At 43.6% G+C, this 22,649-nt stretch overlaps 2 protein-coding genes across 2 annotated transcripts in view; both read left to right on the forward strand.

Moving 5' to 3' along the window:
- The window catches only part of zfpm1 (zinc finger protein, FOG family member 1), a 107,942-nt gene extending 94,296 nt beyond the window's left edge, over window positions 1-13,646 (forward strand). The window contains exons 5-9 of the mRNA XM_080861622.1: window positions 4,510-4,612; window positions 4,770-5,018; window positions 6,017-6,250; window positions 6,337-6,579; window positions 6,819-13,646. Of these exons, the coding sequence (XP_080717748.1) occupies window positions 4,510-4,612; window positions 4,770-5,018; window positions 6,017-6,250; window positions 6,337-6,579; window positions 6,819-9,457 (3,468 nt within the window). The 3' untranslated portion in view covers window positions 9,458-13,646. The remainder of the gene's footprint in view (window positions 1-4,509; window positions 4,613-4,769; window positions 5,019-6,016; window positions 6,251-6,336; window positions 6,580-6,818) is intronic.
- Window positions 13,647-17,264: 3,618 nt separating this feature from the next.
- Window positions 17,265-22,367, forward strand: LOC308392335 (E3 ubiquitin/ISG15 ligase TRIM25-like). Its single transcript, XM_080875311.1, has 2 exons — window positions 17,265-17,284; window positions 20,606-22,367. The coding sequence occupies exon 2, from the start codon at window positions 20,613-20,615 to the stop codon at window positions 22,191-22,193; it is 1,581 nt and encodes a 526-aa protein (XP_080731437.1). The 5' UTR covers window positions 17,265-17,284; window positions 20,606-20,612; the 3' UTR covers window positions 22,194-22,367.
- Window positions 22,368-22,649: the final 282 nt, after the last annotated feature.

Raw genomic sequence — 22,649 nt, forward strand, 5'->3', positions numbered from 1 at the left:
CACGCTAAGCTGCACTGAGGTTGATGATAAGAGGAGAGCAGCTCTGAAATATTTTTGGGAAGGCCTTCACATGAATGCGTAACATCTGAAAGTAATTCCTAAAACAAGCCTGTAATTCTAAAGAAGCAGCGCTCTCTTTTTCCTTTTGTAGTTAAAAGTTTAAATTCTGAATTTTCTGCTTTTAGAGTTTAGTTAAAACAGTTGAAACCTCACGTAAGTGGTTCCTGATTTTTACCTCATATTTGTCCTCTGCGGTTCAGTTGTGGTGAGACATATATAACATCTTTAACACACAAAGTTAAGGTGAAAAAGCCACTGCACGGTGTCTTCTCACCAGAGCATCAGTGTTTATGCGATACAATACAACTTTATTTATATAGCACATTTAAAAACCAACGGTGCTTCACAATAAAACAGCAGCTTAAAACATGAATAATATAAGACCATTAACAAAGTACTGAATATGCTAACAGGTCAGTGTCACAAATTACACAAGAATAAAAGTGAACATCAAATCAAACTTGTTAAAAACACACAGGTTTTAAAGTGATGGTTTGATCTGCACACGCAGGCTTTCTCAAGAATCTCAGTTTGTTTTCTGCTATTTGCATTTCTCCATGAGAAATGTTTCCTCTGAATGTGTCATTATCTTCTTCACTAATCAGTAACAAAGCCGTTTGCTATTCCTACTCATATGTTTCTCCATTAATTTTATTATTATTAATGACATTTTAGTTCACTGGATTAAAAACAAGATTTCAGTATAAAAATAAAATGAGATGATTATAAAACAAACATAAAATATAAAACTACAGTACAGGTTATTCATTTTTTTAACACAGTAATACAAACTGCTGTGGTGATAAATACTACACCTGTCCACAGTTACAAAAATAAACTTAAACAAGCAGAATAATGAGACTAAACTGAATTACATACATAATATAATAAATAGATTTGTGAACTGGTTGAGTAATAATCATACTTTATGTAACCAGCAACAAATAACTTCAATCAAAGATGCACACATTTTAAATGCTGTATAATTAGGAAATCGCTACTTTTTCAATTGCATTACTTGATCAATGTTTAATTAGTTCTTTAATATCTGCAAGATAACTTTGTATTAACTCCTAAAACCTGCATGGTGAACATCACAGCGCTGCTTTTGTAAGGAGGATTTTATTTGTATTCAAAGTGTTTGGAATTTTTTACAGAAAACTAAAAAATAAATCAATAAAATAAGTAATTACAGCAGTTATGAAACCTGAACATTAACATCGAGCCGCAATGAAAAAGTATTTTCAGGTATTTATTCACTGGTTGCAGGATTAAAAATCCCAATAATCCTGTGATGTCACAGACCTGCTGCAGACGAGGAGAAACAACTTTTTTCCTCTCACTGGTCCAAACTGGTGATTTGACGTGTTTGTTTATCAGCAGTTTATGACTAATTATATTGATGAATTGAGACTAATGCAGTATATCACACTGAACATTTTCCACTAATAGAACAATTATAGATGATCGTGTGTGCTGTCTGTGGTCAGTGTAGTTCTCTCTAAAGATCATTTTAAGGACTTTTTTATGTGACGGGTTTGTTACAGATGGTGAAGGTCAGATACACGAGCAGTGAGAATCAGCCTCACTCATCTTTTCTTTGGCCAAGTGCATGCAGTGTGTCAGCAGAGCCCGTCACTGGCTTTCCATGAATTTCCTCCTTTTTTTCCTCCCAGAATGAATAATTCTGAATAAGTCTGTATATGAATAATGAATAATTCTGTATAAATAATAAATAATTATATAAATTAATTATTCATTTTATAATAATATAAAATGAATAATTCTTCCGTTTCAAATTTAATGCCACTTTTAATTTGATAAAAAGGGGAACCCTTTCAGAAGGTGCCCAGTGGTCGGGTCATATCTGGAATTTTTTTGCAAACAGAAAATATTTTTAAAAAGGAAACTTACTGAAACATTGAGACAAATCTACAGCGTGTTTGGAGGAAAATCAGACTTAAAAACACCAAAAGTCATGGAAGACGCCAGCGTTGAACGTGACAGGGAAAATAAAGCAGGAAGCTTCTCTGTGCTTCTCTCATCGACTGTAACTGCTCAGTGAGGTCCGTCACGTCCTGTGCTGAGGGAATGCTTCCTCTTGGTGGAGAGTGAACGGTACTGCATCGCTGTGCAGCTCTCACACAGTGAGGACAGTCGGTCACTGCATCAGAGATTTCTTCTCTTCCCCGTGGAGTCGCTGCAGCTGTCACAACCCAGTCAAATCCACCTTTATTATTATTTATCTCTGTTGGTTGTAGAAAGATTATATTTTGAATATTCGTGGTGATGTCTGGAGTATGATACTTAAACAGAAACTCTGATGGAGGAAAGGTGGTGTTGGTGGTGTTTGAGGAATAATGTGCTGGTGCAGAAGTACAGAAGAAAGGCCTCGCTGAGAGTTATCAGTGATGGGACACACACATGTGGTGGGAGTGCTCCCACAGCCACATATAAACAAAGACAGGATTGTACTCAGGACTCGTGTGTGTGTGTGTGTGTGTGTGTGTGTGTGTGTGTGTGTGTGTGTGTGTGTGTGTGTGTGTGTGTGTGTGTGTGTGTGTGTCATACCTCCACACATACAGACAGTGGATGTTGACTCTACACTCTTTGTCCAGTGTATCCACCGTGGATCTTATTATGGCTGCCCTTTGAATAGCTGCCTGTCGACTTCATCAGATCTTTTTTTCCTCTTCCTTTTCTTCTCTCCTTTCTCCTGAGGTCCCTCTTCCTCTTTTATTCCTCTTTTTTCTTCATTTTCGGGGTTGCTTTGTTCCGCTTGTGCTCCCTCATTTCCTTCTGGGGCTGTAATCATCCTCTGCTCACTGACGGCCTTTTCATAAACCGGTGTTTACCGCTGGCCGCACACTGGATACTCACGTGTGGCTGTGTCGTCCCAGCTGGCTACAATTAATGCTTTGATTTTGGTGATTATCTGCTGGTAGTTAAAAGAAGAGCGGTAATACTTGAAGAAGACAATAGCAGATGTTTTACTTGATTTGGCGGTGATGTTTAGGCGACAGGTTGAATTTGAGCTTGGGCATGCTTTAAAGGGGTTTTCCCCAGTAACATGTTTATTCATGTTTATCATGAAACAAATTAGATATCTAATCTGGGAGGGGGGGGTCACAATGAGTAAACCACGCATCATCACGTGATGACACCAGAGTTTGGATGATCATTTTCAAGCTTTGTGGAAGCCCAGAATTTAAATGTAGCATCATGGAGCAAAAGCTAGTTATGGCTGGGTGGCTGTGGCTCAGGTGGTAGAGCAAGTCAGCTGCTGATTGGAAGGTTGGTGGTTTGATCATTGACTTCCCCAGTCTGCATGTCAAATATCGTTGGGCAAGATGCTAACCCCAAGTTGCCCTCTGATGTGTTCATCGGAGTGTGAATGTAGAGTAGTTTGCACTTGTGTTTAGAAGTGCATGGGTGAATGAGGCGTGTTGTATACAGCGCTTTGAGTACTGTGGGAGAGTAGAAAGGCGCTATATGAGAATCAGTCCAAATTGGGCTACACTTATACAAACACTTTGGTTGTTTTTATGACTTGTAATCTTATGTGCAGCACTTTGTGATTCTGTCTTGAAAGGTGCTATATAAATAAAAATTTATTTATTTATTTTCTCATTTAATGTCAGATTTTAATTTTATGCTTCATGATCTGATTGATAGTCTGATTTTGCAGTGTTTTTTTACACTAAGAATAAATCCAGAGGAAGAGAGAGGTTCTTTGTGATTCCAGCTGATGATAAATATAATAGTAGGATTTTCCTTTTACTATTATATAGTCATAAGTTTGGATATTTTATCCCCCACAATCAAAATACATGAATAAAAGAGCTCATTATGGAGGAAAAAATCTATCGTAGTGCTTAGAACAATAAATTAACTTTTATTTTGAAAATATAAATTCTTCCAATTAACAAAACAGACATTGATCTGTTAATCGGTCAGGAGTCCATATACATATATACAATGATACCGTAATAGATGGAATAAATTTTTTAAAAGAAAGAATTATGAGAATTTAGCCTCCGCTTCAGAACATTTTCCACAACTCACCCAGAAACTGAGCAGAAACTGAGCAGGTCTCTAAAACCGAAATGATCCGATGACCGACTGAGAGAAAATTAACAGTTTTATCTTAAAAACAAAAGTGACTCATAAACACAGCATCTTGGGACTTGTGATGAACCCATTTGGTTACTTTGTTTAACTTCCTAAAATATTCTTGATGCTTCACGTTTGATTTACGCGTTCTGGACCAGCGGTAGGGGTGCACCGACTTGTGTGTTGTCAGTTGCAGCCTTGTGGATCTGCTATGATGCAAAATGAGTAATAACAAGAACCCTTTGTGTGTGTTTGTTGTGTGTTGGTTGACAGGCAAGAATAAAAACCTTGGCTGTGATCAGTCTGATCAATGAAAACTGTTCTTTGTGTGTGCAGAACATTCGGATGACCGTCGTGTGTGAAGATCCAGATTGTTGGATTAGTCGCCTCCCTCTGACCTCCGATGCCTCTGCAGCAAACTGCTCTATCTACAGCCAAGGTGACTTTTTTCTAATGCACGACAATAGGATATTTATTTTCTAGCTGCCTTCAAAATCAGAATCTGTGTATCAAACAGCAGAAAGCTGAGATCAAACACAACTGTGCATTTTATGCTGCCAGATTTCCATTTGTTACTCCCTCCTGTTTGTTTTCAGGCGAGGACTTGTTCTGTAAGGTGATGAAAGAGCTTACGGCCGGTGAAAGGCTCGTGGCGTTCGTGTCTCCTGTTCCACTGGGCTCCTCCTCTCCGGTGGCCCAAGGCTCTCCTCCACTGAGCCTTGTCGCCCACAAACAACCTGTGGTGAAGGAGGAGCCGTCGTACCCGGCGGCGCTGCACTCAGAGATCCAGCTCCTCCCGCAGCAAGCTGGCATGGCAGCAATCTTGGCTACTGCTGTTGTCAATAGTGAGTGTTGTATTCAAATCGTATTCACGAAAAGAGCATTTTAAGTAGTTAAAAGTTCAGCCGGCTATTTGCAGAACAATACATATTTTCAATTAATTTCAAATGAGGCAAAAATGTATCAGATATATGCCATGTTAGAACTCGAGACCTCAAGGCTCAGTGTCCTGCAGGTTTTAGATCTCACCCTGGGTCAACACACCTGAATCAATTCGTTTATTACCAGGCCTCTGGAGAACTTCAAACTGGTACCTGCAGCTGTTGTGATTTACTGAAATGTACTTTGTTATATAAATGTAATGTTCTCTTCAGTCACAAGATGGCACTGTAGCGCTTTTAAAACCAGCTGATTAGTTTGTGCCTTCCACTTTAAAGTTTCCCGTTGCTTCTGTGGTGACGTCTGACTGATGGTCAGATAATTCACAATCATCACACACCGGTAGATCTGGTGCCTCTGTGGCAGGAGACTTCTGAAGGCTTCTGTGGTGTGCACACACACCTGCCACTGTATTAGGTACACCTGGGTAGTACCGGGTTGGACCTCCTTTTTCCTTCAGACATGTGTGCAACAATGTGCTGGATTCCCTTTAAACTACAGATGTTTTTGTGGGAAAATCCCACTAAATCAGAGGTTCTGATACTTGAACTTCGGTAGGTTGATGTAACCATGGCTACATGCCTAAATCCATGAGGTTTCTGCCATGTGATTGGCCGACTAGATATTGGTGTGTTGACGAGCAGTTGAACTGGTTTAAATAATGAAGTGAGTAAATTTGGAAATAGTCTATAGTAATTGAAAATGTATACATATCTCAAAACTGTAAACCACAAGTCTGTGAGATTACAATTAGACTACAATTAAAACTTTGTATAACTGTAGCAGGCAAACTTAACCTCATCCTTACTTTTGCTAATTAAACCAGCGCTTTTCAGGTTCTTGAACCAATATTTGTGTCTGTGTTTGACTGACTAGCTGGTGTGTACTTGTTTTTGCTGAACAGAGGACATTTTCCCATGTAAGGACTGTGGGATCTGGTACCGTAGTGAGAGGAACCTGCAGGCCCATCTTATGTACTATTGTGCCAGCCGTCAGAAGCAGCCAGCTGCAGCTTCCTCCCCTCCACAAGACAAACCCAAGGAGTCGTACCCCAATGAACGCATCTGCCCCTTCCCACAGTGCAACAAGAGCTGCCCCAGTGCCAGCTCACTCGAGATTCACATGCGCACACACAGTGGTGAGAGCAGTATTTATATCTATGCATAAAAGACAAAGGGTCAGAGCATCTGGGCCTGACTGTTATCCTTCTCCATCCTTCCACAGGCGAGCGTCCATTTGTCTGTCTCATCTGTCTGTCAGCATTCACCACTAAAGCGAACTGTGAGCGGCACCTTAAGGTCCATACGGACACCCTGAACGGGGTGTGTCACGGCTGCGGCTTCGTCTCCACCACGAGGGACATCCTCTACAGCCATCTGGTCACCAGCCACATGGTTTGCCAGCCTGGATCTCGCAGTGAGGTGTACTCTCCGGGGCCAGGTCTCCCTAAGCTACCCCTGTCCATCGGTAAGTCATTCCGTCATATTCTGTTATTTTTTATACTTGGATTACGTAGCAGTAACTTTAAAAGGTTCACTGCTGGAAAGCCGGCACGTTGGCCCTTTTTTGTCCTTTAACCCTCCTGAGATTGTTGGAAATTTTGGACATGTTTAATCTGAGTAATCTGAGATTTTGAATAAAATTTGAATAATCTATTCAAATGTAAGCGACTGTTTTAATTTACTAACCTTGACTCTCCTGTTAAGGTCTGAGTCCAGGAGACTCTGGTGTTGTGCTGAAGTGTCAAGTTTGTGGCCACAACGCTGACTCACCTGCTCAGCTCCAGCAACATGTACGAACTCACCTGGAAGTCAGGGTCCCAGCTGAAAGAAGCCCTACTCCTCGTCAGAGTACCCCATCGTCGGTCGACCACCCCCAACCGTCTCCCCAGGAGAAGGAACCCCTAGCTTCATCCAGTCCAGGCACAAACGGAGGCTCAGCCACGCCTCGAGACTGCAGTCCTGCTGATGACCAGATCATGGAGTTAAAGATCAAAGAGGAGCCTCATTCAGATTCAGACACAGAAGAGCAGAAAATGGAGATTAAGGAGGATGGAGAGGAGGAGGAGGAGATGGGTGGAGAGGAGGTAGATCAAGAGGCAGGAAGGAACATAAAAGAGGCGCAAACGACCTCCTCCAGCCAAACATCGAACTCGCCGAAGAGTCCAGCTACAACAACAGTGAAGGCAGAACCCACTAGTCCCACCCCTGGTTCTAGCCCCGCCCATATGGGAGGTGCAGGCTCAGTTGTTCCAGGAGGAGCGCTGTTCCTGCCTCAGTACATGTTTAACCCCGAGGCAGCCATCTTGCCTCAGGCCTCGGAGATCCTGGCTAAAATGTCAGAGATGGTCCACAGTCGCCTAAAGCAGGGCCAGACGGTCGCCCAGAACAACGCCACAGCCTTCTTTCCTTCTGGACCGACTGCACCCACGGCAACAGCCACTCCACCTCACAAAGGAGCTACCTGCTTCGAGTGCGATATCACCTTCAATAACATCAACAATTTCTATGCACACAAGAGGCTTTATTGCTCAAGCAGGCATCAAGGCGAAGGTGCATCCTCAGCCTCGGGCCCCGCATTGACTAGAGACGCAGCCTCGGCCGCCGCGCCTTCTGCTGGCACACGCGGCTCATCTGCATCTCCTCAGGGCGGAGCATCAAGTAGGGCCGCCTCTGCCTCGCCGTCTGACTCCGAGCCTCCTGCAGGAAGTGGAGCAGCAGAATCCAGGAGGGTGCTGGAGGTGAAGACTGAACCTCCAGCGGGGACAGAGGGAGTCCCGTCCTCTTCTGAAGGGGAAGGTGCTGGTATGAGTGTAGGAGGCGGAGGAGGCGGAGGAGGACGAGCAAGTGAAGGCAGCCAGAGTCCTGCTAGCGGTTCCACAGAGGACCTTGACGACGATCCCAACAGAACCTTCTGCGAAGCCTGCAACATCCGTTTCAGCCGTCACGACAACTACACTGTCCACAAACGTTTCTACTGTGCGTCGCGCCACGACCCGTCCAACCAGAGAGCCGTACACATGGCCAAGACCACCAACACAGCCGCCTTCATTCCGCAGCCCATCCGAACACGCAAAAGAAAGAAGATGTATGAGATTCACATGGCAAGAACCGAGGCGTTAGCTAACGCTGCCGCTGCAGCAGCAGCAGCGGCAGCCACTGCCGCCGCCTCTGCTCCATCCCCCTCGGTTCTGGGCTTGGTAGTAAAGCAGGAAGTCTCTCCCAGTGGTGCAGGTGGCTCAAGTCCCGAAGGAGATGGCCCAATCGACCTGAGCAAGAGGCCCCGTCTCAGAGAGGCTCCACGGCACAGCGGCAGCAGCAGCGGCGGCGGCAGCAGCATTCTCCCAGCCCTGCCTCTCACCGACTACCACAAGTGCACAGCCTGCAGCATCAGTTTCAACAGTATTGAGAACTACCTGGCTCATAAAACATACTACTGCCCTGCCACCACCCTCCAACCCCACACTTTGGAGCAGCTTCACAGGCTCAAGAGATCAGCCTCCACCTCTCCAAAAAGCAGGCCTCAGCAGGAGCGTTCGGATCTCCTGCACCCTGTGGAGAATAAAGCTCACCCAGCTGAGTGGGTGGCCCAGGCTCAGGGCACGTCATCCAGTCCTCACACCTCTGCCTTACCCGCCTCGGATGCTGCATCTCCTTCGCATACAAATACCACACTTGCAGCCTCTCCAGGAGCTGGAGCCAAAAGCGTGGTCACAGCTTCTGCTCAGCTGGTCTGCCCATACTGTCCCAACAGGCCCATCGCTGGTAACTTGATGGACCATTTCAAGACTACCCACGGGCTGGTCGTAACCATTCAGCCACCCCAGGAGACTCTGCCCCATCTGGGCAGAACAGCGAGCCGCAGCCCGAGCCTGAGTCCCAGGGATGGAGCCGCTGCAGCGACTTCAGCTACTCCAACCAACCAGGCCAGACTTGTCTCTCGAGTTCACAGAGACAGCATCAACGGGCAGGGTAGGAGTGGTACCGCTTCCCCTGTTTCGCCCCTGGTGAACGGCAGCCCCTCCGCCGGGGGCGGATCACCGTTAGCCAGTTCTCCTCTGCCTGTGTCTCCCCCAAGGGCTCCGTCTCTGACTTTGTCACCTGTGCCTGAGGTCCTGAGGGAGAAGCTGGGATCGTCACACGTTCCGGACAAGGCCGCCCAGACCGTGGCCTCCCACATCCCTGTACCCAGCGTCAGTCCTAAAACCACCCCAGTCATCTCCCCTGTGCAGAACGGTAACTCGCGCTTCTGTCGGCTGTGCAACATCAAGTTCAGCAGCCTCTCCACGTTCATAGCTCACAAGAAATACTACTGCTCTTCCCACAGTGCCGAACATGTTAAGTGAGCTAAGACACTTTTGATCTTTCCCTTCCCTTTCATCTTTCTGAGCGGAAGTTTTCCTTCACTAAGTTTTAAATGGCTCAGAGGGTCCTCCTCCTCCCCCGCCAGTGTCCCACATAGGTGCCAAAACGGTGCTCGGCTGGCATCACCACGAATGACAGTGAATGACTGTTACTCACCTGGCAAGGCCCGATGCCTGGCTCCTCCAGAGCAGAATTCCCAGGTGGTGTTACTCACATACAGAAACTGAAATTCCTCCTTTGGGTCAAAGTGTGTAGTACACTAAGAGCTGAGACACATGCTACCTGCACACTGGTGTGCCCTCGTCCCGAAGATCACTCTTTGTACACCAGTCGCTGATTCAACACTTACCACACCCTCGCCTCACAGTAGTGTTATTATGGGACGCTAAATAGATGTATGTCAGCAAAACCTTTTTTCTGTCTCTGAACTGAGCTTTTCATGGCAGTAATTCCATTCTGACTGATGATGATGATGATGATGATGATGATGATGATGATGATGATAGTGCATCTCCAGTGTTTCCCCGCCCCCTGAGCTCTTTTACGTTCCCAGACCTAAACGGAGGAATCATTTCTCTTGTGTGGAAAAAAAAAGACTTGATCATTGTTGATGTTTTTATTATCTGTGCATAGTGTATGATGTCTGAAAAGAAAAGAATTCTATGCTTTTGGGTTCAACACTGGCTCTTTTCTGCTTACTAGAGAAGCTGAGGCATTTTAGCTGACACACAGATATGTGCTATCATGATGTTACTTATTACTGAAGGATAATATTTCAAAATGGGACTTTTTTTTCCTTTCATACACACAAATTTTTATTTTCTCTGTAAAAAAAATGCAAGGAAGAAGAAAAAAGATGTGAAATATTTATCTTTTAGTCATCACTGATTTCATGTCAACAGAAAACTACCTACTTAGTGTCCGAGAGTATTTGTATTTTTTATTTGTATATTTTTCATACTGGTGGAAAGAACTGTTTGGATCTGGGTGTGTTGAAGTGAATTTTCTAAGTGTAGATATGTAATATCTTTTCACAGTAATCACTGGGATCACACTGAACTTTATCATGTTAGTATTTCTCGTTCTGTTAATGTGGGCTGTAATCGATGCCGTCTGAAAACCAGCACAGCTTTTCTTTTTTTGTCTTTCTGTTTTTAACCCCACGATTCGTGCAGAACAGCTGTTTGTTTCCAGACCGTCACGTCCAAACATTGAAGGGAGCTCGTTGGACGCTGCTGCGTTCACACTTTGGTGAGAGTGACGAAGCTTTCCACATTTTTAGGTTACATGAAAATCCACATTTTCAGTAAGACGTTTGTCTTCAGATACACACACACACACACAGCTTTACATTATTTGTTGCAAACTTCACTCTCATACTAAGGCATATTTATTATTACGATTGTACTTCTCTCCGGCAATGAAGGCAAAACAGTGAACAGTCACATGTTGGTGTAAGACCTCACAAAAGAAAAGTAAGCACATATAACCATATGTTGTGGCTGTGGTGTGTGTGTGTGTGTGTGTGTGTGTGTGTCTCATTTGTACACAGACACACCAGATGTTCCCGTGCTGCTGTTGCAGTTGCAATACAGTGTTACCTAGAACTGTGAATTACTTTTTATTTTTCCGACTTTGATGCAAACTAACCTGTAGATGCCGAGGGGTAAAAATCTGCATCTACATCACAGCGTTTATTCCCCCCCCCCCCCCAGCATCTCTCAGGATTTTAGCTCTTTTCATTGTGAGCCATTAAAACCGACTCAGACTTTCAAGCGACACTAAAAGTACAGTTTTAAATAGCAGACTGTTAACAAACCCCACCGCCAGGTCTTCAAGAAACAAATCTAAATGTAAAGTAATAGAGCTAAAATCATCCCTGGTTTTCACAGACTCCTTAAATATTCAGCCAAATTTCACTTTACTTTTTTGACAGTGTGAGTTGTCCATCTTTATATACAGTCTGTCTTGTGATCCTGACGCGACTGGTTTGAGGTCTCGTCCACGCATTAAGTATTTTTTTAAGATGCAGCTTTCGGCCCCTCGCAGACGGTTCCAGATGACTGAAAATGGGCCTCATTCAGAAATTCAGGAGCCATTTAATGTCACGATCCCCCGTGTTTACATGGTTTTCTTCACGACTTTAAGCTTGTGGTTATTTTGCCAACTTGTTGGTTTGGCATGCTCTTAACAGCACTTGGATTGTGTTTTTGCATTTAACGCAGACACAAGTCCACGTATGTGGAACTAAAGCAGTAGTAGAATTTGGACCTGGTCCGATTGATTGGTGTCCCGGGAGCTGCAAAGATGTTAATGGAACAGGTGTAATATCACCAAGAAAGCTTTTTGTGCGTCCATCCACACTGAAGGGGTTTTTCTGCAGGGAAGCAGTGGATCACCTGGTTTTAAGAATCTTCAGCTGTTTACAAATTCAGGGGGAAAACGTGCACCTAACCACACCCTGGGGGTGTAAAGGGGCTAAAGGAGCATCATATTGGGGGTCAGAGGTCACTGGAAAATTCTCATAAGTAACCTTTAAAGATGTAAGAAACAAGGCAAAGCAGTTATTTACATCCTGCAGTCACAGCAAGATTAGAAAACTAAAAGCAGAACCCTTTTTTATGCTGTGTTCTTCTTCAGAATCTCCTCAGAAACTTTTTTTGCCTCTAAATATCCACATTTTTGTAGTTGGTCTCTGTTTTTTTAAAGATGTTGTTTCAGAGACACTGGACCAAAACAGTAACATAACACAGTGTAGAACAAAATGATCGACCAGCGCAGTTTTAAAGGATACGTATACCGACTCGGTGGTTTCCATACTTAAGATTATATCATATAGATAAATTTTTCATAATTCCAGTTCTTTTTAAATTTAGGAGACATTACCTGTTCAGCTTGGAGCACCAGTGCACCAGACTCATCACACTGCTGTGGTCTTAAAAGTAAATGGCCTGCATTTGTATAGCGCATTCACACACAGGCAACGGCTACATTGTAGCCACAGCCACCCTGGGGTGCACTGACAGAGGCGAGGCTGCCAGACACTGGCGCCACCGGGCCCTCTGACCACCACCAGTAGGCAAACATGGGGTTAGTATCTTGCCCAAGGATATTTGGCATGCAGCCAGGAGACAGCCTGGGATCAAACCACCGACCTTCTGATTAGTGGCTGACCTGCTCTGCCACCTGAGCTACAGCCACCCCGAAGTAGAGAGAAGAACATGCCGTGAGCCACTTTTTCACTGCAGGAACTTTGCAGGAACCTTTGGAGGAGCTCAGGGTGTTTTCACTGTTGGGACTAGGGTCTAAGTTCTAGGGGTTTTGTTTGTTTTTTTAAACTCTGAAAGTCCCTGTTCAGGAGGTAGCCCCACCCCAAAAAATTCCTGAGCTTTTTTGGGGGTTGGGTAGTTGCTTTCTGAACTTTTATGATTGGTCAACTATTCCTAGCATTTCTCGGCTCATGCCTTCAGTGACTGTTTGCAAAGTTGTAAATCACGAGCAACAGCAGTATCGTTGAATCTCTTCAACGCTGACTGCTGTTATGCAGTCCCCTGTCCCTCACATTACATGCCATTGTCGTCTGCATTGTTGTATAATCTGCAGCTTGGGGAATGACGTGTAAAAGCTTCCTTGCGTCCATGCAGAGGCCTGACTTTCTTAATCGTCACAGGTCCTCACACCACAGTGGAAATGCAGAAACCCAATGATCTAATGGACCTTTTAGTTCCTTGAAAGACGTTCCTGGCACTAAAGGTTTTTGGTAGCTGCAGTCATGTCACCTAGTTACAAATGGAGGAACTGAGTGCTGAGAAACCACCCTTAGATCTTGCCGCCTTTTCGTTGCACTGTTGTATAAAAACGTGCTGAATGTTTTAGTTTTAGCTGCTTTTTTTTTTTTTTTTTGGTAACGTATTTATGTTTTACGGCACTTTTTCCCGTCCAGAATGCATCCTAGCTCTACCTTGAAGGACGTTTCTGAAAGATTTTAAACCTTGAATAAAACCTTTCTTTGTTTAATTGTAAACCTTTTTTTAATGATTTCTTTGATGTCTGTAACGGAGAAAATCACAATGAATGTCAACACTTTTATGTCCATGTTTTTCATTTCAGTTCCACTACACTCATCCAAACTATGCATGGGAAATAAAAAAAAGTTCTGAGAGACACTGATGAGAAGTGTGGCTGTATTTCTCTCTTTGGTGTGATTGCATTTCTTCAACTTTTAGGGGCAGCTTTAGTAGTTGTTTGTGTAAATCACAAAGGTTCTACTTTGCAGGTTCTGTTTAACAGTTTGTTAATTTCACATAAAATATAGTATTTGTATATAAAGCAGAGTAATTCTGCCCACTAAGAAGATGCCCTCTAGTGGAGGGTATCACAAAAAGCAGCCTGAAGCCATAGTAGGGCGTGATAGAATCTGTCAATGATTTTGTTTATGTGAGTGATGGGTCTGTGTTTGACCTGACCACCTTAATAAAGCTGTTTTCCAATACTGATCAATTGAAGTGCTTATTAATAGAACTTAAATTACAGGCACTGACTCTGGTGGGACTCGAACCCACAACCTTTGAATTCCTTCCTCTGTTCTTTGCTAGAAGTCCAACGCGCTATCCATTGCGCCACAGAGCCCTTTGAAGTTCAGTTTGTCATTTGATTGTTTATTTATTGATTGATTACTTTGAGGTATGAATGGCCGAGCAGGTACGGGTTGAAAATTCATATTTGAAACATAAGGCCCGTCCTTATGTTTTCAAATCTCTTTTTTAAAAAATCCAGCACCAACATAATGTTAATGTTTGGGGTTTTTTATGTTATGTTTGTTGTAACTGTGTGTGAGCAGGTGAGAAGCAGCTGCTCGCTCAAGACACCCTCTAGTGGAGATGATCCCAAACAGCAGCCTGCAGCCACAGAAGGGCATGATAGAATCTGACAGTGAAGCACAGTTGAACTTGTTTTTAAACCTTAAATATACATCTCAAGTTCTCCAGCATCAGAGTGTGATGTTCACAGATGGCTGTCCTCCATGATGCTCTGCTCCAGTGTAAATGACTGCGGCTCATGTTTTTCCTTTTCATGCATAAATGGAGTACAAAAATGACATGAAACTGGAACGTGTGTTTTTGATTCAAAATGCTTGCTTGGGAAACTTTGAGAAAAACTTTTTGTAGAGTTTTACTCTGTGTTAGAGATGAGTCAATATGATGAATTCATTAGATAACTGAGATTAAGATAGTCAACACCCCTGCTGATGCATTAGATTCTCCACATATAAACTGGACATAGAAACAAATCATAAGGGGTCCCTGGATGATCTAAAAGTAGATGCAGTCATATGTTTTTCTGAAAATGTGTAAAGGTTTTAAAACACAACTCCTGATTTACATGTAAAATACATATTTACTGTTAGTGGTTAACTAAGCTGACTAATTGAAATTAAAAAGGAAGCTCAGTGACTGTACCACATATCTTCAGCAGTGCCAAGTGAAACAGCTACATGAGTCACATGTCAGGTGTATAACATGATTGCCTGTTCACAAGGCTGCAGGCAGATCTAAAGAGGGTGAGTTAGACAGTATTGGTAAGGCACTTTCACATCACTGAACCAATGAAGTGCTAATTAATAGAAATTGACTCAAGTGGGACTCGAACCCACAACCTTTGACTTACTTCCTCTTTGCTCTTCTAAAAGTCCAATGCGCTCTCCATTGCACCACAGAGCCCTGAGTGGAAGCAAAAGATAAAGATTTCACAGCCAGTGCAGGTGGACTCATGTTAGCAAAAATGGACGTGTGCAGGTCTGTGGCCTCGAGGGCAGATCTACCCTAAAATTATTAAATTAAAATAAGGTGGCATTAACACTTTGAGCTCAGCAACAATTAAAATTAAATATAAGTTTTTACAGTAAAACAATATATAACGACTAAGAGTTTATGTTTTTTCGTGTGATTTCGGATCACTTGTGTCAACACAGTATGTCAGTGAAAAAATAACTGTAAATTCAGACATGTGAGGTTGAGCTGAAAAGAATGATACCAAACAAGGCAAGGTAAAACAAAATACGATGAAATGAAATAAAATAAAACCATCTGAAGATGAACTACAAATGTAAGATTAAATTTAGAATGGCCAATTATATTTTAGACCTCACAGGGTTAACCCAACAACTCATCAAACATTACGTTTACATTTTTGTTCCTGACAGCCACCACACGTTGTGCAGCTTTCTGGATTTTATACTTCCTGGCAAGGGTGTAGATTTGGTTTTGGCGTTGGTGGGGACGGATGATTCAAGCACCGAACTCTGCCCCGTTTCTTTTTTTTTTCCTTTTTGTCTTTGCTTCTTGATTAAAAAAAAGGAGAATTATACTTGCCTACACATGCTATTCTACATGCTTTTAAGGCATTTAAAATTACAATTCATAGTTTTATATGTGAATTATATAATGTTAAATTACTGTTAAACAAATGACTGACTAAGTATTTCAGGCTTTAGTTTACTTCAACCATATTCCATATAAATCAGGTATCATACAAAAATAAAAATAGCTTCGAATACAGTCATGACAATAAAAGAATATGACTTGAAGGACTTAACAACATTACTTCAATTACATTACACCAACATCTCTGACACATTAGCACTAAGGAAACACTGAGTGACCTGCTGGTTTTTGTCCATAAAACTACTCGTCTAAGATTACCACAAAGTAAAAGATCTCTCAGCAAAATTATGCAACATTTTAGTCACTATTGCCCCGATCAACTCAGTGAGCTGGGATTTTTTATTCTCAACATGAGCTACTGTTACAGCAACAGACACGGACTACTGGTGTCCCACAACAACTCAATGTCCACTATGTGAAGGAGCCAAACACATGCCTGCTCCTCTCGTTAACTGAGATAAACTGCTGGCATATTGGTTTTACATCAGTGTCTCCTGGTGGACACACAGCATTGTTTAAATTTGAGTCATTGTTGACCTTAGCCATGTTTTTGGTCTTCTGAGAGCACTGAAGCTTCTTTCAGAGCTTTCTGAGCTACAACATGGCAGAGCTGCCTCTGTCACCTGATGAATAACAGTGAGACATTCCACATACATGCAGTCACACATGTGCTTCAAATACAGTCATGAACCATCAAGTCATCCTCCAATTCCACCTGTGATCTTGTGTCACCATTACTCTCTGAGCTTTGTGTTGGTTCTTCTGTCACCTGACAAATAGGACATACATGACAATAAGAATAAAATGTGGAGCTGCTCAGTGTTTCTGTCACTTTGTGCAGATCTTGACTCATCAGTAATGTTTGTAGGCTGAGTGCATTTTTAAAACAATTTGTGTAAACTGCACTACAAGGTGGGATATTTGCAAAATCATGACTACCTCATGATATATTGTCTCAAAAATGAACCCTATGAATATGTCAGTACCATTAGGATGAAATTATTGTGTCACCAACATTTTAACGTTACACATGTAATTCTAACAGCCTCTGTAAACTAATATCCGAGGCTGCTGTTTTCTCTGACACTTTCAATCAAAATTAGAAATGCTGCTCTGAGACTGAGAGAAATAATAGTGCTGCATGTGGTGCAGTTAGTTTCCAAAATACTTTTTCCATGCCAGCCTAAGAAAATTTCTCTAGATCTGCCCCTGCACAGAGCTGGATTAATCGGCTGTAAGAGGAGAAGAGCTTCAACGTCATGTTCCTGAAATGAAACTGAGGGTTTATCAGACCAACAGGTGGCTGCAGACAAGTGTCTCTGTCAGTCAGAGAGACTTTCTCAGCAAAGCCTCTACAGAACAGCGGTGAGTGCAGCAGATTCAATTTAAGGATTGAAAATTCAGCAATGATGCAAAATTCAAGTTTATTATTCTGTGCTGTGTCTTGTCAAATTAAACTCTCAGTTGCTGTCAAAAGCAAAGGTGGGAAAATTATAAAAAATTAGAATTTTGTACAATTTTCAGGTATCTGTACTTGACTTGAGTGTTTTTTGATGCGTGCCATAGTCAGGGGTTCAAAGTGGGACAGTGTTTTTTGTTTGTTTGTTTTTCTGTTGACGCAAACACCGGAACAACTGCATGTGTCCATAAGTTACGGTATTTCAGCATCGAGCTAGCCCTACTGAAGAAGAGTGCACATGAGGGAATTACTTTCTTTTTAAGTGGCAGGTAATTTCAAATACAACGTTTCTATTGTAAGAAGTGTCACCTGGCAGTTTGCTGCCTTCTGTTGTGTGATTGGCAGAGGAGCTTTAAAAAGGTAGTGGGTGTGTGAGGTGAGGTCAGCTCTCCTCTGTGGGAATGATTTTCAATAAGACACTTCTGTTGTTTGATTCAGATTATTTAGTATTGTAGCTGCTCATGTTTAATTAGTCTGTTTAACATTTGTATTGTATCCCATCAGTTATAATTGTTCTTGCACAGCTCTCTTTATCCAACGTCTTTTATCACAACAGTGGTCACAAACTGTGTGGTTTTTCCGAACAGCAACACCTGGCGCTAATTGTATCTACCTTAAATACATTCCCAGAAACACACCAAACTGTAAAACACAAAAGGTGACCCCTATTTGTACACATAAGGTAACAACACAAAAAAATGGCCCCTACAGGTCCAGCTGCTGTATTTCACAGGGAGAGAAAAGAAATAGAACTAACTTCTTTCAGAGATGGAGAAAGAAGAAGAGAGGTAGATTTAAAGGGAAGGACTGCTCAGTGAGGTTTGATTAACTGGAAATTTAAAGCTTACATGTAAGTCCTCATGTTTTTAAATCAGATATTGTGTCAAGTCATGATAAATAGGTTTGTTTGCGGCCATCTGCTGCACATGCTCCACCAAGGTGTCACTATAGATCAGGGGTCCCCAATTCCAGTCCACGAGGGCCGGTGTCCTGCAGGTTTTAGATGTGTCCTTGATCCATGACAGCTGATTTAAATGGATAAATGACCTGTTCAACATGTCTTGAAGTTCTCCAGAGGCCTGGTATTGAACTAATCATGTGATTCAGGTGTGTTGACCCAGGGTGAGATCTAAAACCTGCAGGGACACTGGCCCTCGTGGACTGGGATTGGGGACCCCTGCTATAGATGATCCCATCATCCAAGTAGGCAGCAGCATATGCAGCATGCAGCCACAGCGCCCAGTGCATGAGGCGCTGGAATGTGGCCGAGGCTCTGAACAAGCCGAATGGAATTGTATTGAACTGGTACAGAGTGGAGAATGCCGTTTTTCCTTGGACTCTGCAGACAAGGGAACCTGCCAGTAGCCCTTGGTTAAATCCAGTGTCCAACTGGTCAAGGAGTTCATTGACCCGTGGCATGGGATATGCATCACAGCGTGACACTTCATTTACTTTGCAATAGTCTACACAGAACCGTGTAGACCCATCGTTCTTCACCACAAGAACGATGGGGTTACATCGACTCTTTTATTATTCCCATTCTTAGCATTTCAACCAATTCCCTTTGCCTTTTATGTTCAGGAAGCCTGTAGGGCCATGAACATGCCAGGCTGCATCTCAAAATGATTATTATTCAGCTGCTCCACCAGCCCGTCAGTTTGAGGGTGGTAGACGTTGGGCCCAGTCAATTTATTGCTCAATAACTCGCACAGATCCTTCAGTGTGCAAGACTTTAACAACGTGCCCTGGTCAGTCAATATTTCTTTCGGAATACCGACTCAGGAGATGACCTGAAACAGTGCCTGCACCACACTCTTTGCAGAAATTGCAGTGGCACTGCTCCAGGGTATTGCATTGCACAATCCACCAGAACTAATACAAAGCGATAGGCGTATGCATTCTGAGAAAATGGCCCGATGAGGTCCATGCCGATGCGCTAAAATGGGATCTCCATTAATGGGAGTGGGTGCAAAGGTGCTTTTGGTATGGCCGGCTGGTTAACAAGTTAACATTCTGGACAGGATGCGCACCAGCAGCGCACATCTGCTTGGATTCCAAGCCAATAAAATCGGGTCATTATTCACTCCAGAGTCTTGTCATATCCCGTATGCTCTGCCATGGTGTATAGTGAGCCGCCTGGAAAATAATTTCTTGGCGGCTTTGTGACACCAACAACTGGGTGTGTTTCACAACTCACTCGATATAACCTATCTTTCCACAATACGAAGCACAGGTAGGTCCACACGGCTTCAGGGCACACCACATGACCATCAATGTCTACCACTTGGTCGAAGGCTGAGCGTAGGGTGTCATCACGAGACTGCTCCAGTGGGAAATCTCCCATGGTGGGAATTTCCAGAGATGATGGGACCTCACTCGAAAGGCCCACCCCGGCCCAGTAGGTCCAGCATGGCCCAGCAGACAGTTCCCCCGCGACGTCGGCGGCAGACTCGGTCCCGCAGTCTGAGCCTCTCCCGCCAGTATTGGTAGTAGTGGTGGCACCCACTCCGCCAGAGGCCACTGTCATGCCTCTGCAGTGGCCTGGAAGGTCTCCAGGAAGACCTGGGGATTGTCCCCTTCCCCCATCCTGTGCATCAGCACCGTCAGTTGAAAGGGGGTGCAGCGACACCGCAGCCCAGACCAGCTGTGAGGTGTGGTTCCTCCCCTAGGAACCACACCTCACAGCGTGAGACTCCCCAAAAGTTGATTCTGTTCATCTGGACGTTTTCAGTGGGAGAAACGTTTCGTCACTCATCCAAGTGACTGAAACCAGCCCACTGAAGGAACAATGGGCTGGGAGGTCAGTTCCTTCGTCATTATTATGATGATCGTTAAAATGCAAATTCTCGTGACTATTAGTCAACAACCACTGATCAATGGCCATGAGTCCCATTCACAGAGAGTTGGGGAACGGCTGCAATCACAGCATTGTAAGATCATGACAGATGTACCCTTAGGCCCCTCCTCGATTTAGAGATGGTCGTTCCCTGTTCGTATAAATGGCCTCCTGGACTCTGACAACAGTACTTAAACTTTTACTAGATTACTTTTTTTTAACAGTAGTATTTGTACTTCTACTTCCAAAATTAGAGGTGAATAGGAGGAAGAAAACATAACAAAGAAATCAAGTAAATTATAGCCTCCACACATTGTCTGACTTTTGTGAGCTGAATTATTGAACGATAATGCAGTTACAGTTTTTCCTTTCTCTCCATTTATCCCCCCAGTGTGGACATGTCTGCTGCCAGCTGTCTGCTGTCTGAGGACCAGTTTCTGTGCTGCATTTGTCTGGAAGTGTTCACAGATCCAGTCAGTACACCATGTGGACACAACTTCTGCAAGAACTGCATCACTCAGCACTGGAACAGCAGTCCTCTGTGTGAGTGCCCCATCTGTAAAAGGAAGTACTACACAAGACCCGAGCTCCATGTCAATACTTTCATCTCTGAGATGGCTGCTCAGTTCAAGCTGTCAGCTCAGCAGGAAGCCAGCAGCAGCAGCAGCACGAGGAGATCAGAGCAACAGTCTGCTAAACCAGGAGAAGTTCTCTGTGATGTTTGTACTGGAACCAAACTGAAGGCTCTGAAGTCCTGTCTGGTGTGTCTGACCTCCTACTGTGAGACTCACCTGCAGCCTCATCAGACTGTTTCAGGCCTAAAGAGACATCAGCTGATCGACCCTGTTAAGAGCCTGGAACGAAGGATATGTTCAAAACATGATAAACCGCTGGAGATGTTCTGCAAGACCGATCAGATGTGTGTCTGTGTTGTGTGCTCTGTTTCAGACCACAAGTGCCATGATGTTGTTCCTCTGAAAGAGGAATACAAAGTGAAGAAGGCAGGGCTGGTGAAGAAACAGGCTGAACTTCAAGGAATGATCCTCAAGAGACTGGAGAAGATTCAAGAGGTTAAACGCTCTGTGCAGCTCAGTAAGGAAGAGGCAGACAGAGAGCTGGAGGGGGGTGTTCAGTTCTTTGTTGATTTGATGGAGTCTATAGAGAGAGGTCTGAATGAGCTGACAGAGGCGGTCAAAGAGAAGCAGAGAACAGCAGAGAAACAGGCTGCAGACGTCATCAAGGAGCTCGAGCAGGAAATCTTTGAGCTGACGAAGAGAAGCTCTGAGATGGAGCAACTCTCCAGCTCAGAAGACCACCTCCAGTTCATCCACAACTTCTCTTCTGTGAAAGCTGTTCCACCCACTAAAGACTGGACCAACACCAGTATCCATCCACCTTCATATGAAGGGATGGTGGTGAGAGCTGTGAGTCAGGTGGAGAAGAAGCTGAATGACCAGATGAAGAGTCTGTTTGAGGACGAGCTGAAGAGAGTCCAGTGGTACAGATGTTATGCCATGCTTGATCCTGATACGGTTCACCCCAGACCCCCCCAGTATAAAGGGAATGATTGTAGATGTGTGTTATCAAATCTGGGTTACTCTTCTGGAAGATTTTATTTTGAGGTCAAGGTTGACAAGTGGTCTACGTGGACTTTAGGAGTGACCAGGAAGGATAATGTGAAAGGACAAGTCCAGCTGAGTTCTAGCAACGGTTTCTGGACTTTATGTTTGTGCTCTGATGGGTATGTAGTTTCCACGGAGCCGGCAGTCCACCTGTCCCTGAGGTCGAAGCCTGTGAAGGTGGGCGTGTACGTCCACTACGACGAGGGTCTGGTCTGCTTTTATGACGTCAGCACTGCAGCTCTTATCTACTCCTTCTCTGACTGCTCCTTCACTGAGAAGCTCTACCTGTTCTTCAGTCCCTGTTCCAATGATGGTAATAACATCCACACTGGTGGGTTCGGCTGCGTAATACAATAACCAGAATGATAATGATGTGCACACCTTTTTCATTATTTATCAACTTTTTCAAGATTTTGTGTCATAATCTTTTTTTATGATGTACAAGCAGTTCCTTTAAGCTCCTAAGACCCAAACTCCATCATGGCATTAATTTTGAATTTCTCTTTGCTATTTAGGTCTGTGAAGGTTCTCAGTCATCCAGGTCATCGTAGTCAAAGGAGCTTGCAAAGAAAAGCGTCTGGACTTCTTTAAGTTGCTTGAAGACGTTTCACCTCTCATCCGAGAAGCTTCTTCAGTTCTAAGGTCAAATGGTGGAGAGTCCCAGATGGGACGTCTTCAAGCAACTTAAAGAAGTCCAGACGCTTTTCTTTGCAAGCTCCTTTGACCCTTTGCTATTTAGGGTGATTGGGACCTGATGAATGTAAAATAAAGAAATACGTGATTTTTTCTTTTAGCCTGATTTTTGTTTTTGAG

This window comes from Rhamphochromis sp. 'chilingali', assembly GCF_963969265.1.
Source record: "Rhamphochromis sp. 'chilingali' genome assembly, chromosome: 2".
NCBI classification, from domain to species: Eukaryota; Metazoa; Chordata; class Actinopteri; order Cichliformes; family Cichlidae; genus Rhamphochromis; species Rhamphochromis sp. 'chilingali'.

What these genes read in the sequence shown, in the direction of transcription:
- LOC308392335 (XM_080875311.1), top strand. Translation starts at nt 20,613, where the DNA reads ATGTCTGCTGCCAGCTGTCTGCTGTCTGAGGACCAGTTTCTGTGCTGC.